This window comes from Populus nigra, chromosome 11 (genome assembly GCF_951802175.1).
Source record: "Populus nigra chromosome 11, ddPopNigr1.1, whole genome shotgun sequence".
NCBI classification, from domain to species: domain Eukaryota; kingdom Viridiplantae; phylum Streptophyta; class Magnoliopsida; order Malpighiales; family Salicaceae; genus Populus; species Populus nigra.
In genome coordinates, this window is record NC_084862.1 from 6,431,822 (window position 1) to 6,448,723 (window position 16,902).

Below are 16,902 nucleotides of genomic sequence, written 5' to 3' on the forward strand. Positions count from 1 at the left end.
AAGTTAATTAATCATGAGATCAAAAAAAAAAATAGGAAACATGGTTTCTTGCTTTCATTCATGACAATAAAAAACAAAATAGCAATTTGATTGAAATATTTTATAACTACCTTAATTATTTATGGATCTTGTTAGTTACTTGAAAAAATTTGTTTGACCAGCCGGCACAACCCAACATACCCAACATTCCTAACCTGTAAATGCATAACTTGCGTAGAATTTTCAAAAAAGAAATACTTTAGACTACTAGCACTCATTGTATGGACTTATGCATCATATCCACACATTATTTTTTTATTGTAGCAATGCTAAGTCAAGAATGACCCCAACCCACTTCCGAGAATATGAAACCATATCCTATCGAAGCATAGATAAATAATTATTATTACAGACCCAACTTTTATGAGATCGAGAAGCCATACGCCAAGACGCCTGCTGCTAATTTCATGGTTAGGTGCTCCGAATTTATTTTTCTCGGAAGCAGGGTTCGGGGCATTCTTGGGTTAGCACTGTTCAAATAAAACATTAATGTGACGGTATTATGCGCGCTTTATTTCTCGGAACACAGGGAGCAATTGGCCAATTTCGGCTATATAAAGTGCTACAAGCTCTACTAACCCTGAACACTCTTGCTCTTACGATATCTTCTGTTCTCACTGCTGTCAACCTCCAATCGATAAGTTTCTTTGATGGATACCAAATGCTGCACCCAAGATGGCACTGTAGATCTCCGTGGGCGTCCTGTCCAAGCCTCCAGAACTGGGAAATGGAAAGCGTGTGCTTTTCTGGTTGGTAAGCTTCCTCTTCCTGCTTGCAACCCTTCTGTTTAAATTGATCGTTACTCGCAAGACTAACGTGTCTTCATTGAAACACCTTCCTCTCTTTCCAGGTAATGTTCAAAGTTGTTTGCCCACTTTAACATCTTTGTAGTCGATAGCTTTAGCAAAATTAATGGCTGCGTATGATGGAGAATCGAATCTGTCACTGATTACAACCAAGTACATAGAGATCACAAGGAAAACCGAATATATCTTACTTTTTGCTTTTAAATATTATCTAGCTAATAGTTATAATCACAAACCTTTATTCGTTACAGGATTTTTCTTACCAGTTTCTTTTGTTTTTGCTCATCATCGAAGTTCTTTACCTGTATTTTTATGTAACTTGCTTGAGAATTCAACACGTACAGTTTGGTTTCATGTTAAGTATTTGACTGGCAGGCTATGAAGCATTTGAAAGGATGGCTTTCTATGGAGTGGCTTCAAACTTGGTGAATTACCTGACCACCCAACTCCATGAAGAGACGGTTGCATCGGTGAGGAATGTGAATAACTGGTCAGGAGCAGTGTGGATCACACCAATACTCGGCGCCTACATAGCAGATACTTACCTGGGTCGATACTGGACGTTCACTGTGTCATCTCTTATCTATGCAATGGTAAATTAATTAATTAATTAATCAATTAATTGATGTCTCCACTAAGCAAACTTTAATCATTGTCTTTCACTAGAAAGTCTACTTATTCCAGGAGCAATTTGGCAGGATTTTCGAGCTAAATATCCCTTGTGATTCGCTATATATTCATAAGCTATAATTTTCAAACACAGTTGAGTATTTGCTGGGGCCATAAATATTTTGGCGTCACCTACTTTCGAAGGCCAATTGGGTTCGTGATTTTTGCTTGTGGGGTCAATGAATTGCTAGTTCGATTTATTGGCTTGTATCATGAATACCGAGCTGCATTCTTGTCCTCCACAAGTGTGTGATTTAAATTAATCCCACGAAGAGCAGTAGCTATCCCGTTCATTGATTTGTTCTAATTATGACCAGGTTATGCCAACCATTAATTATTGAAATGTCTGTTCAAACAGATTATAATGACTCAAGTTTTTGTTTTCTTCAATAAAAAACAGCGGTTAATCATATAACAATTGCAGAATAAAAACAAAAGGAAAACACCTCTTTGCATAAAATTCCAACTCGTGTTTCATGACCAGTGGTGCAAGGCTACTTGCCCCTAATACAGTAGTAGGTCAAGCTAACATCTTTCGTGTTTAATAAGATTTTATTCGTTATAATTAACAGGTTGTGTATTTTCAAGTAAGGAACTGAACTGATCACCTGCAAGTTTATGTGTAGGGAATGATACTACTAACAATGGCAGTTTCATTCAAGTTCATGAAACCAACATGCACAAATGGAGTCTGCAATAAGGCCTCCCCTTTGCAAATCGCATTCTTTTACTCTGCTCTCTACATCATAGCAATAGGGGCAGGAGGAACGAAGCCCAACATATCAACTTTTGGTGCAGACCAGTTTGATGATTATAACCCACACGAAAAGAAGCTCAAGGTCTCATTCTTTAACTGGTGGATGTTCAGCTCTTTTGTGGGAGCTCTGTTTGCCACTCTCTGCCTTGTGTACATTCAAGAGAACTTGGGATGGGGTTTAGGCTATGGTATCCCTGCAGTTGGTCTTTTATTATCCCTGTTTATATTCTATCTAGGGACACCAATTTACAGGCATAAAGTTAGAAAGACTAAGAGCCCTGCAAGGGAGCTATTTCAAGTCCTCATTGCTGCCTTTAACAACAGGAAACTTCAGCTCCCTAACAGTCCCTCGGAGCTTCAGGAGTTTGACCTGCAATATTACATTCAAACCGGAAAACGGCAGGTCCACCACACACCAGTGTTGAGGTGAGCTGTATAGTAGATACAAGTTAATTTGTCAGACTAAATTATACCAGTATAACTGCCCGTACATTCATGCTAATCAGAAATTTTATGTGAGAAATATTGCACGTCTCTGATGTATGTATTGACTAATATTATACCGTAAAAATACACATTCAGTTTAGTTTTAATGGTTAGAAATGAATCTTTTCATTAGTGTATGGAATCTTGAGGCATGATCAAATTTAGTAGTCAGTACAGGTTATTTTTATAGGCACTGAGCTGTAAATCAAATGAGATTAACACACTTCCTTAATCCAGGATGTTTTCATCTCGAAGTCCCACTTTGTAGTAAAAAAAAAAAGAAAATACAGAAAAAAACCGTATAGCCTTTTAATGCATCTGCAAGAGCGGTGGGGAGAGGACCCCTCAAATTCATGTGCCTAACTAGGAAATCTGCTGTGCCTAAGGCAAAAGCAGGGCGTCCTCGTGGCTTGGTAGCCATTCGTTATAATAAATTCTTTCCATGTGCACAGTTCACAGTATTCCTTTTTTTTCATCGTTAATGAATGGTCACCATTCTAGTCAAGTTGTTTCTGAAACAGGAAAATTATGTCACGTACATTGCAGTGGTGCGCCCCCATGCCCCACCACTGGTTACCGTCCAACCAAAATTATATGTGAAACACAATGGTGGAATCCTCTAGTGCATTGCATTAGAAAGTATTCAGTCCATCTCTAAAGCAAATCCACGAACAATGACTTGGAGTCATCGCGCAATTGAGACCCAGGAAATTGTTCGAAGACTAGAATATTTGTTTAGTTGTTAATTTTGACTTCAATGGAGCTTATTGCTAATCAAACCATCCACAATTATACATTTGTTTGGTTATTAAGTGTTCGTGAACTAAATAGAGTAAAATACAAAATTGTGTGCTCAGGTGCTTGGACAAAGCCGCGATCAAAGATGGCAGCAATAATGCAGATACCTCAAACCCATCATCATCATCATGCACAGTGACGCAGGTAGAAGGAGTCAAGCTCGTTTTTGGAATGATGCTCATATGGCTAGTGACATTAATCCCTAGTACCATATGGGCACAGATCAACACTTTATTTGTGAAACAAGGGACAACGTTGGACCGCAACTTGGGCCCAAACTTCCAAATTCCAGCAGCTTCACTCGGTAGCTTTGTGACGTTTTCAATGCTTCTCTCCGTGCCAATGTATGACCGTTTCTTTGTACCATTCATGCGTAAGAAGACTGGAAACCCAAGGGGAATCACGTTACTTCAGAGGCTGGGCATCGGATTCGCCATTCAAGTGATTGCCATTGCAATCGCTTACGCTGTTGAAGTTCGAAGAATGCACGTCATAAGAATGCACCACGTTGTTGGGCCAAAGGAAATCGTCCCCATGAGTATATTTTGGCTGTTGCCTCAGTATGTTCTGCTGGGAATCGCTGATGTTTTTAATGCTATCGGATTGCTGGAATTTTTCTACGATCAATCTCCTGAAGACATGCAAAGCCTAGGAACCACATTCTTCACTAGTGGGATCGGTGTCGGCAACTTCTTGAATAGCTTTCTAGTAACAATGGTTGCCAAGATTACAGGGACCGGAGGAGGCAAGAGCTGGATCGGCAACAACTTGAATGACTCCCACTTGGATTATTACTACGGGTTCCTCTTAGTTATATCTGCCCTTAATTTAGGGGTCTTCTTGTGGGCATCAAGTAGATATGTTTACAAGAAGGAAACCCTACAAGCACTGAACGAGGATTGTATCCGAATCGACGGCAAAACCATGGACACGTCTCCTCTAGGGTTGCAAGTATAAGTTGACAGATCCATAATGAGATCATACTAAATATTGTAAGATATATATGTCCATTTCCTGTTTTCTTCTTCGCCGAACGTCAACTGAAGTTTCTCGTCTTAGATTTTATTGGGGAACATAACTTATTTAAATAGAATTATGCAGAAAGAATTTATATTTCATTTCTGTTCTTATTGTGTGAAATGCTATTTATCTTCCCTTTTCTTGTATAGAGAGCTGCTCTTGGAGTTCTTTTCCCGATTGGACAAAATACTTGATACTAAGTTTAAAATAGAAAAAAAAAAACACTTTCAAAACTTAATATAAAAACACTAATAGTATTAAATATTAAAACTTGTTTAGTTTTTTAAACAAATAAATAAAAGAAAATGTAAAAAAACTTGATAAATCTAAAGATAATGCTTTTTTAAATTAATGTTGGTGTTTAGGTAGCTTGTATACAGCTTGATTAATCACACAAACTCTAAAATTAATAATTATATAAATTTTAGCAGCTCTAAGATTTTTACAAATCTAAAAGTAATATTTCAGCTTCTAACATACGTTTATCGATAATTATACTATCAATTAGGGGTGTTCACGGTTCGGTTCGGTTCGGTTTTTATCAAAAAAAGTAACCAAACCGAAATTTTAAAAAAAAAAAAAAAAAACCGAAACCGAACCGAAATCGGTTCAAACCGACCGGTTTCGGTTCGGTTCGGTTCGGTTTTTTAGAGCAAAAACCGGTTCAAACCGGTTTGGCTCGGTTTTTTCGGTTTGGCTCGGTTTTGGCTCGGTTTGGCTCGGTTTTGGCTCGGTTTGGCTCGGTTTTGGCTCGGTTTTTTCGGTTTGGCTCGGTTTTGGCTCGGTTTGGCTCGGTTTTTTTCCGGTTTTTTTTTGTTTCGGTTCGGTTCGATTTTTCCGGTTCCAGACTTAAAAAACCGAAACCGAACCGAACCGGTCGGTTTTTTCAAAATTTTAATCGGTTTAATCGGTTTTTTTTCACGGTTCGGTTTTTTCGGTTATTTTTTTCCGGTTTTCTCGGTTTAATCGGTTTTTCGGTTTTTTTGAACACCCCTACTATCAATAAACAAGGTCAACAACAGTACTTAAATAGGATGCTCTATATATCCTCGTATCATCACAATAATTGAACCAAATATCTGAAATACCTTTTCAAACTTTTAATTTTTTTTATTTTAGTTCTTGACTCTTTTGATATTATAATTTAATCCTTGAATTCACAACCTTTTTATGCCCTAAGCTACATTTCTCCACTGAAATGATGGTATTAAAACACGTAGTTTTAATCTTAATGGTAACTTTTAAATTAAACTATTAATTTTGTTTACTTCTCACGACTTGAACTAAATCAATGATCGATAGCATTAAGCTTTAAACCATGATTTATGAATGTCCAAAGTAGAAAAGATATGCGCATGAAATTACATATATATTTCTTTGAGAAATTCACCAAATTGTAGTGCTATTTTCACCTCGTGCTTCCTCCTAGTTTTTACGAGTATTTACGAAAAAAACTACCCAGCGGCACCACAACCGTATATTCATATAGGTGAAGCTCATTTTTGCCATGCTCTTGCCTTGGTGCTACAACCACATGTTCATTATCGAACATTTGAGCTCCATTAAGAATATTAGGTTCAACCACCCATAATTACTAGACCAAACTAAACTACTTTATATGCCCTAGTGTTCATGTCAATCACGTATATAGCTTGTTTTTTTCTCATTAAACCTTTAGAGTGGATTTTGCCTAAAAAACATCTAGTTTTGACCATTGATATTTCTTTTAATTTTATTGTTTTTTCCATGGTATTCCAATTATTTGTCACGTTGCGAGTTCTATAATACAAGAGTCTATCAAAACATTTCCGATACAAAAAAAAAACAAAAGCAATGGATCTATGTCAATCTCCTTGAAGTATTAGGTTTTGTTTATTTTTGTGTTTTAAAAACGTTTTTGAAAAAATTTAAAAATTTTGTATTTTTTTCTTTTCTTTAAATTAATGTTTTTTTAGTGTTTTCAAATCATTTTAATGCGCTGATATCAAAAATAATTTAAGAAAAAACATTATTTTAATGCATTTCCAAGTGAAAAACACTTTGAAAAACAACCGCAACCACACTCTCAAACGAGCCCAAGTATTAGATTATTGACACATTCCTAATTGTTTTAAATATTTACAAATCTTGAATTAATACCAAATTAAATCTAGGGCAATAATTTATTTGTTTTTCCATTGCACTGAGAACATCTAGAACATCATATGAAATTAATATTGATGTTTTTTCAAATTGCTTCAATGTCTAAAATCAAGACATGCTTCTCAATGTTAAAAGTTTGATCTATCGAGACACAACCAGCCCTTATTATATCTTTTTTATATATATTTAATTCTAAGATGGTCTCAATTTCTTTAAATTTTCATTACTTTAAGAATTAAATACTTGTTAAATTTATCAAACTTTGCATGCTATTTAACAAATGCGAACTATGATATCATGCTTACTGTAGCATTAAAGTCAGTGTTGTGCACACAATCCCAGCATACAAGGCATATGATTGAAGTAAGTAGCAATTTCACAAAACTTTTGAGTTGCTTTTCCATACATATCGTTTATGAATTTTATATTTTCATGAAATATCTAGCAAGATCCTTCCCTGGTATAAAAATCATTAGTCAACACCTTCTTTTACCTAAAATATTTAATATCCATAAATACTTTAAACTATGTTATAATATCAAAATATTCAACACCTTCTTTTACGTAAAATATTTAGCTACAATATGTTTGTCTTTACCCATCTATTTTTTGTTGTTTTTTTCTTTGAAATCTTTCCTACATTGTTGTTACTAGTCTAAACCCTAAAAAGTGGTGCTTAATAATATACAATTCATTTATTTTTTTATTATTAACGTGGATGTCTGGATCAATTTGCATATAACTTGAGTAATCTCACGGATTTTAAAATTAACGACCATGTAAGACTTTAGTAGTCATCATATTAGCAATCATAGGGTTCAAACTCGAAACCATAAAAAAACAAATATTTTAATTTTAAATTTTTTTCACTAGATAATTTACTACTACATACATGGTTATATACAATTTGCTCTATGTATTACTGACCTCTTTCTGATTAAAATATTGCATCACTTGAGTTCTTGACTCCTTCTACATGATATCCTACCATTTGTGCTTACTCAAAATTAGGACCGATCCAATTGTTTTTCTATTATTCATCTTTGACTTCTTCTAACCACACATTGTGTGTTGTCAGCTTTTCTTTCTTTATTCTTAGAATAATTTTCAAGATTTGTATCTGTAATTAATTAATTTATGTATTTGCCACAATGCACTCATTTCTTTGTCATTCATCGACCCAACTTTGTTATCTTTTAATGAAAGATTTTATAATAAGCTAGTGGTCTAAGATAATTTAGGCAAGGCTTCATGTGAAGAAACTTTAGGTTATTTTAACCATTTAGATGATGGCCCAGTAATAAAAATTTAAAATTAAGAGGTTTGTTCTCTCTGTGGTCTCATGTTCGAATCTTATGGTTGCTCATATGATGGTCACTAAAAGCTTACATGATTATTAACTTCAGGTCCGGATTAGTCGAGATGTGCGAAAGCTGGTCCAGACACCCACTTTAAACTTAAAAAAAAAAACTTTAGGTTATTTTATTTTTAAGAGTATTATTCTACTGTGCAAATTAATTACACACATGGATAAAATAGAAAGATAATGTATTGGAAACAGAAACATACAAATACGGGCCCATTCACATTTTTGGTGGAGCCCACCAGGCTTTTATACTAGACGGTAGTGGTACAACGTCAAAAAGCAACCAGTTGCTTTTACTCATACGTGGCACATTAATAGCTAGTGCTGTATTGTACGAACTGGGGGTTTCTAATAAGCACTGGATCATTTAATATTTTATTTATTTTTTTTTTTGGTAACAATTCTGAGTTGTAACTGAAATGGTTTGCACGTGTGATGCTTGGTGCAGATATTTTCTAAATTTCGACAGACGACAGGTTTCCCGTAACTTTCTTTCCCATTTTTTTTGCATCCGTCAGTTGATTTTGCTATAACAAGCACAAAAATCATGTTCTTGTTAATTTTGCTATAACAAGCGTAAAAAATTACTTTTAAAAAAAAAAAAAAAAACAATAATTCTAGATAAAATCATTGTGTTTGCTAAAAATAAACAAGAGATAATTTATAAGAAAATTTAACTCGACAAAAAATATTCTAAACAAATTTATTTAATACCAAAAAAAATTTAGACAAAACACCCCCCTCCCCAAAAAAAAAAAAACAAAAAAAAACTTAGCAATAACATGCATAGAGGTTTTTTTTTTCTCATTAATACCTCTAGTCCACCACCATACAAATTACACAACCGAATCTCAAATCACATGTGGGTTGATGAGAAAAGTTTATGATTGAGGTGTTATTTTGATTCACCTTTACCAAAAGTCAATAAAATAGCACATTTTATTTTTTTTATTTTTTTCTATTCCCTTTATTTTTTTGCATCCTTTTTTTTTTCTTTTTATCCTTCATATTTTTTTTTTATTGTCAAAAAAACAATTCAACCCAAAAATATAAGTTATTAGATGAAGGCCCAAGATATAATTTATATAATTCTCTAACACACCCCCTTAAATTCGGCTTAAAACTTGCACTTGAAACTTGCACTTGAAATGCTCATACTATTTTGTGCTTAATTTTTATCAAATAATTAGGAGATAATGAGATTCGAATTCGTGACCACTTGGTCATCAAAACTCTGATGTCATGTCAAAGAACAAATTCAACCCCAAAGCTTAAGCTGTTAGATAAGGTCTCAATATATGATTTATATAATTCTCTAATATTTATCAAAAATTAAACAAAAAGAACAAGTTAAACAAACTTTCTATTTTTAAAAAAGGTTAATTTATGACCTCAGATTTGCTATCTAATAAAATTCATTAATATTGTTTTTATTTTTAAATCACAAGTCAAGTCATTGCAAACTTGATCGAAATTTGTTTTTAGTTCTTTTCAATTTTTGATGATCAGACTTCACCATTAGAAATACTTGGAATTTTATAAATTTCAGCTTCCCTCCGTTCTTTTCAAATTTATCCCATTTCTTCTTCTTATTCACCTCAAAATATTCCCTTTCACTAAATCACTTATCTAATTCATTCATTCCCCCGTTACTATTATTTTAACATATTACATCTAATTTTAACCTCTATCTCTATTATTAATGTCACGGGGGGCACGAGCCGTCACGATGTCATCTGGCGACGGCGGAGGTTTTTTGTCATACCTCCTGATGAAGGGTGTTGTGTGTTGGGAAAAGTTTTTGGATTTAATCATAAAATTATTATTAATGTTTAGGAGTTGCCACCTAGTATTATGGTCACTAGAAACCTATGGTCTGCAAGAGTCTAAGTAAAGGACTGGTTGTGCAACAGGAAGACACATCATCCCCAGTGCACCCTACCTAAGGTAAGGTGCATTGTTGTTTGATTGTTTTTTTCTAAATCGAGTTTCTATTTGTTAGTCTTTTCTAAGACTCAAGACAGATTTCTCTTCATGAGAGAGTCTCCACCTTATCAGGTTAAATCCTAGTCATTCTAAAGTTTGAATATTAGCATCGCATTTATTTACATCTTGTATCTTTAATACTTAAGGGTGTATTTTATCGTGTAATTTTGCACGTCATAAATATTAAAGTCTCCATCTGGATCCTAAAAAAAGATTGGAAAATGATTTTTGACATGTTGGCCAAATCCTAATGGATAATTATAAATTGGTTATGATATCCATTTTGCATTTTAAAACGTGAAAAAGATGCAATTTTTATTTTTATGAAAATATGCTTGAAAACATTTTAGGATTTGACCGTATACATGAAAACAAATTTTTTTAAAAAAAAAAAGGGAAATTGATTTAAAAGTTTTTTGACATTTTTTTTTAAATGTTTTGAATTTTTTTAAAAAAAACTTTTCTGAGAAAACCGGGTATTTTAATACCAGATTTGTATTTTACAGTATAAATATACAACCCGATATTATGTAAAATTGATAGACAAATATGTGAGAAACTCACAATTTTTTTTCAAAGGAAATATGTGAGAAAATCACAATTTTTTTCAAAGGATTTTTGAAATTTTTTTGGATTTTTTTTAAAAAGGGGTCGGGCCGGATCAACCCATCCATTTGAGCTAGGCCAAAACTGGCCTGGCCCAAAGGCATGTTGATTATTCTGCCGTTGCATGCAGAAATGGATTCTGCATGCAGCGGTCTCAACAAAGAAGGAGGAGGCAATGCAAGGAGGAGAACCACCTGAGGTGGCGAGGGTCTTTGGTTGTGCTGGGGATGTTGGGCCAGTGGCTCAAGAGGCTTCGACTAAGGTGACAGTGGCCGGTGGCAGAGGAAGCAAAGAAGAAGAAGAAAATGAGAGGAGCTGCAAAGATGAGAGAGTCACGGTGGCTCTCGGTGGTCGATAGGTGGCTTCCTATGGTGGAGGTGATGTTGGGAAGACCGGTTATAAGGGTGGTGGTGGCTGAAGGCCACCACGGAGAGAGAAAGAAGAGAGAAATCTCGTTGCAAAAAAAATTGGGGAGAAGGCTGGTTTTTTGTAATTTTTGGACCCGGTTTTCTCCTCCCTCAAGTCATCAACGGACCCTCTATTAATAGGCGGTGGAGGAGGGTAATCTCGTCCACACTGGGGTAAAATTTCAGCCCTTGATTTGGTTGGTAGGGATCCCAACCGTTGGTTCAAAGTAGCCTCCCTGAGTTGTCAAATCTGCAGAAAAAGGCTGCCTGAGTTGACCTCTTCACGCCGTCATCGATGTCGTCGTGCTATCATTCATCCTGAAACATTCACATGGGGATGTAGAGGAACTTCAGGGGATCCATTTCATGCAAGTTTTGTTCGATTTGATGGAGAAATCAAGCATTAAATGAACCTGCAAATAAGGCTCCAAAGCAGTTTCTTTCGGGTAAAAGAAGAAGACAATGAACAGTGAATAGATGACGTGCCGTCTGGTCTTTTTTTTTAATGTAAAACGGCGCCGTTTTGGATTGAATTAGGGATTTTAACTGATTTTCAATTTAGTCCTCCAACTTTCAATTGATTTCAATTGAACCCCTAATTGACCCTAAACTTTTGATTTAATGCAATTAAACCCCTAATGAACTTCATTCAATTGGAACCCCGAACTTACGCGCATTTTACAATATGGTCCTTGATCTCAGATTTTGTCAATTTAACCCCAAATTGACCATTAAACTTTCAATTTCTTCAATTTTGCCCCCAGTTTTTGTCAATTAAACCCCTAAATTTTGCCGCATGTTGCAGAAACATCCTTGGCTTTCAATTTCTTCAATTTAACCCCTAATTGACCCCAAAACTTCAATTTTTTTGCAATTTGGCCCCTAATTTCAATCAATTAACTTGGTAAAAATTAAATTTGGTCTCTTAAAATTTCAATATTCTCAATTAAGCCGAAATTAGGCTCCCAAACTTAATTTTTCACCAATTCAACCCCAAATAAAATTAATTTGACCCATTGAAAGTATAATTAAGTTAAATCCTTCAATTGAACCCAAATTAATCCTTAAACATAATTAAAATTTAATTTGGCCCATGATTAAATCAAATTGGCCTATTAAAAATTTAATTATGTCATCGGACTTAATTTTTATGCAAATTCGTCTAATAATCATTTAATTTGACCTTGAATTTGTATTTTTTTTCTCAATTTTGGGCATAATGGGGTATAATTAGGCCTTGAATTTCCTCCAAAAAATTTGCAGCTTGATTCCCTAGCCTGTTTTCTCCATGTTGTCAGCCTTTATTTTATTTTTTTGATTTTTATTTTGATAAAAAGTGAATTTTGGGGAATAACCCAGAATTGAGTTATGACAATTAATAAAGATTTTCATGAAAAGGAATTTTTTATAATTTTAAAATCTTTTCATTATAAAAAATTATGATTTTTATTATTAATAATTTTTATAAGAAGATTAATTATTTAAAAAAATATATGATGATGATTATTACTATTATTAATTATTAAAGATTATCTATTTAGATAAAAATTAATTATTCCATACTAATTACATTCATTCCTTTTATTCTCGTCTCACATTTATTAAGCATGTACTTGAACTTATAAAATAATTATTTTAACACAAAAGTTTAAGTTTCTTCCTATATTCTTCTTACATTTCTTCAGCATGAATTTAAACTTATTAAAGAACCATTTCTACTAAAAACAAATTGGAGTTGATGGGTGAGGCTTCCATAATGGATTTTTTTTTAATATTCTTTAACATATTAATAGGGGTGTTCACGGTTCGGTTCGGTTCGGTTTTTATCAAAAAAAGTAACCAAACCGAATTTTTTTTTTTAAAAAAAAAAACGAAACCGAACCGAAATCGGTTCAAACCGACCGGTTTCGGTTCGGTTCGGTTCGGTTTTTTAGAGCAAAAACCGGTTCAAACCGGTTTGGCTCGGTTTTTTCGGTTTGGCTCGGTTTTGGCTCGGTTTTGGCTCGGTTTGGCTCGGTTTTTTCGGTTTGGCTCGGTTTTGGCTCGGTTTTTTCGGTTTGGCTCGGTTTTGGCTCGGTTTGGCTCGGTTTTTTTCGGTTTCGGTTCGGTTCGGTTCGGTTCGGTTTTTCCGGTTCCAGACTTAAAAAACCGAAACCGAACCGAACCGGTCGGTTTTTTCAAAATTTTAATCGGTTTAATCGGTTTTTTTTCACGGTTCGGTTTTTTCGGTTATTTTTTTTCCGGTTTTCTCGGTTTAATCGGTTTTTCGGTTTTTTTGAACACCCCTACATATTAACCACTACCTTGTGTTTAATTATTTAGTTTTAATTAAAAGATAGAGTGAGGATGGTAAAATTCAAATTTGTGGTTGTTATATTAGCAAAAAATTGGTATTATATCAAAAAACAAAATCAACCTAAAAGTTTAAGTTATTAGGTAACTCCAAGAATAATTTTTACAATATTCTTAATTAACAGAACTCAGGTTTTATCAGCTCCCTCTTTTCAATGCTGTTTTTTATCATATTTAATTCCTTTAACACTTATTATAAACTAGTTTACAGATCTGTATTATGCTGCGAGTCATATTATTTTTTTTAAAATTAATAAACAATATTTCGGTCATAGAGAATGGTATTTTTATTAAACTCAGCATAATATGTCAACCTTAAAACTTTTTTATTGGAGTCCTTGTCTAGCTTGAGTTTAAAATTAAATTGTGTGGAAGCTGTCTCGACATGACCTGGTCAACTTGGTCAGTCTAAAAACATCCTATCTGACCAATAAAAAAATATTTGAGGATGAAATTGACATAGTAAAACCTTTGAGCCATCTTCATGCCTAACCCGAATTTAAAATTAAATCGTGTAGAAGTTGTCATGATGTGACCTAGTCAACTTGATTAGTTCAAAAGTTACTTGGCAAACCAATAAAAAAAGTTTGAAAATAAAATTGAGAAAAAAAATGATATTGATAGAAAACAAAACATCTCGTCCCATTTCCTTATTTAATTTAGGTTTAAAATTAAACTATGTGGGAGTTGTCATGACACAATTCAATGGACTAGGCCAAATGCAAACCGAATGACTATTACAAAAGTCTAAGGGTAAAATTGAAGGGAAAAATAACTACCTTGAAATAAAAATAAAGATATGAAAAAAAGGGCTAAATTAAAAAAAAAAGATCTTCATTATTCATATAAACAATCATTTAAAAAAAAACTCAATAGTCATACAAGATGCATTCATCTGATCAAAAAAATAAATAGCATCGATTATGCAAAACCAATATTATATCAAGTTGTGGTAAAAAGCAACATCAACCTTAAAATTGAAAGCGAAATTGACAAAATTGGTGGCCTATGAAAATCTTAGGGTTTTCAATATGAAAAAGCTAGAGAGTAGGTAAGTTGGGATTGGGATTGGGATTGGTGGTGGCTAGTGAGGGATAAAAAATGCATTAATTTATAAAGACTTAGCTTGACAACACTACGAAGCATAGTGGTGGTCGATAGTAGAGAGAAAGAAAAAGATAATGTTGTGGCTAGTGTAGAAGAAAAAAGAAAAAGATTTTGTGATGTTTATGTTATATTATATTTGATCATTTCATTTGATTTTGAGATTTTGTTTGAGTTTGGATGTTAAGTGTAATTTTCATGGTCAAGATATTGCAATTTGAATGTAGTAAAAGTCCACTAATTTGTTGACTAAATTATTGATGTGTCCACCACTACATTTGCAAGTCAATATGACGAAACGCCATTACATCTCATGAAAAGATTTGGCCTTTCAAATGTAGTTATAGTCTTGGTTGAGTGTGCAAACATAATTCTTGTTGTGAAGCTCCTGTTTTTTTTTTTTCCAATTCATTCTCTTAATTTTATATATATTTTTTTTATTATAATCTTTTTACCAATTCACTAATTTGTTGACTAAATTATTGATGTGTTCACCAAGACATTTTTTGCATTAGCAAAGTTGATTGAGTTTTGTTAGGATAACTTTTATTTGATTTAATTTTAAACTCGAACAAAACAGATATTTAGATACAATTGATTTATTAAACTTAATTAATAAAAAAATTAAATAATTCTTTATAGCCTGAATATTTTTTATTACATTAAAAAAAATTAATTGACAGGTAACACAGCTCATGCCTCTAAATTGTTATTAGCTAAAGAAGACCTTGAGTTTTCATATTCCACCAATGACCATGGACAAACTACACTTTATATTTGTAACATCCCTAATATTTGAGTATGAATTTTCTATGAATAAATCCAAGAATAGTGTAAATTGTTTTTATTGGTTATTATCATACAATTCAATGAGTCAAATGGATCAATCAAAAGATATCTATATTTTTAACTTATTAATTATTTTTTGGGCTTATCTTAAAAAAATAGACATAAAATAAAAAAATATAAAAAACACATGATCCATCAAAAATAATAAAAATATTTTTATTTAAGATTTCTATCTTCTAATTATATTTTTTTAAAAAAATAACCTAAAAAATAACTAATAAAATATTAATAATTAACCATTAATTAGCATAAAATTTCGAGATTAGCATCAGGCTAGCAACGGTTGCTAAAGTTTTTTAAATCATTAATAACCCTACGTGTGCAATATGGTGTTTTCATCTTCGCCGTCCATTTCCTCACCCTTCCAACCCTAGTACCCCGTTCTTCTAATCTTATTATTCTCGGCAGCCGCTCTCCCTCCCTCCCTCTTTCTCGCTCATGCTATTACCATCTTGGTTTCTCCCTTTCTTCTCTCAAAACTATGTTTTTTTTTTCAGATCTGCGCTTATTGTTCTTTCTTTTGTCGTTACTTTTAATAAACCCAAACCCTATTCTTGATGGCTTTATTGGTGGATGTGAGTGAACATGGTTTGTTTGGCGAAGCTGACGGTGGCTGAGGTGGTTGTTTAGGAGGGTGGAGATGGTGGTTGAGTGATTGATCGTAGATGATCTGGTGGGCCGCTTATCGGGTCGGGTATAAAATCTATGGCTAATATAATGGCATTTAGAAGCTTAAATAATCATTAATTTCTTTTGTCAATTTACGATGTTGATACTTCCTTTTAAAACATTTCAATCCAAACCTTTTACACATTGTTTCTTTCTTCCTTTTATTCTCAAACAATTAATACAAAGAAAGTGCTTCGTATCTTTGAAATAGATAGCTCTTAAAATGTTTCATTGCAGAACTCGAATTTTGTCTCAATTGGAGGAGGGTATTTGAAAATACTGTAATTGTTATTTTAAAAAACATTTTTTATTTGGAAAAATATTAAAATATTTTTTTAAAAAAATTAATTTTTAATATAACATGTACTAAAAAAATTAATTTAAAAATATAAATAAATTAAAAAAAAAAGATTAAAACTTACTTCCAAACCATTAAACTCATGAATTTTAAATTTTTTCATCAATGTTTTTTTTTATATTAAATTTAATTTTTATTAGTTACATCACTTTCACAACCTATTATAGACATATTATAGGTTTAATAGATTACTCGAGTTTTTTTAAAATATTTTTTTTTAATTTTATCAATTAATATTGAGTTGGTTGAAAATTAAATTTTATAATTTGTTTTGTTTGCTTTCTATTAAGTTATTCTGGTTTTATGACCCAAGAAAAATATTTGATTGGTTAACTCGAGTTGACTTGTGTTATTTTTTGTATTTTTTTAATTGATTTTCTTTTTCAATTTCATCAATAAACATTGGATCGGTTGAGAATTGAGTTTCATAATCTGTTTTAATTTTTTTCTATGAGGATATCTTAATCTCATGATCAAAGTCGTTAGTT

General features: G+C 32.9%; 1 protein-coding gene across 3 annotated transcripts; it reads left to right on the forward strand.

The window, feature by feature from the left end:
* Positions 1–414: 414 nt before the first annotated feature.
* On the forward strand, positions 415–4,673 carry LOC133667958 (protein NRT1/ PTR FAMILY 5.1). Of its 3 annotated transcripts, none has more exons than XM_062087672.1 (4): positions 415–792; positions 1,221–1,438; positions 2,141–2,697; positions 3,615–4,673. In XM_062087672.1, exons 1-4 carry the CDS (start codon positions 690–692, stop codon positions 4,510–4,512), a joined length of 1,776 nt encoding a protein of 591 aa, XP_061943656.1. In that variant the 5' UTR covers positions 415–689; the 3' UTR covers positions 4,513–4,673. The 3 variants fall into 3 exon arrangements, with proteins under 3 accessions (XP_061943656.1, XP_061943658.1, XP_061943657.1); XM_062087674.1 differs by lacking the exon at positions 415–792 and adding an exon at positions 1,544–2,029 and having other exon boundaries at positions 1,300–1,438; XM_062087673.1 differs by lacking the exon at positions 415–792 and having other exon boundaries at positions 1,302–2,029.
* The last annotated feature ends 12,229 nt before the right edge of the window (positions 4,674–16,902 follow it).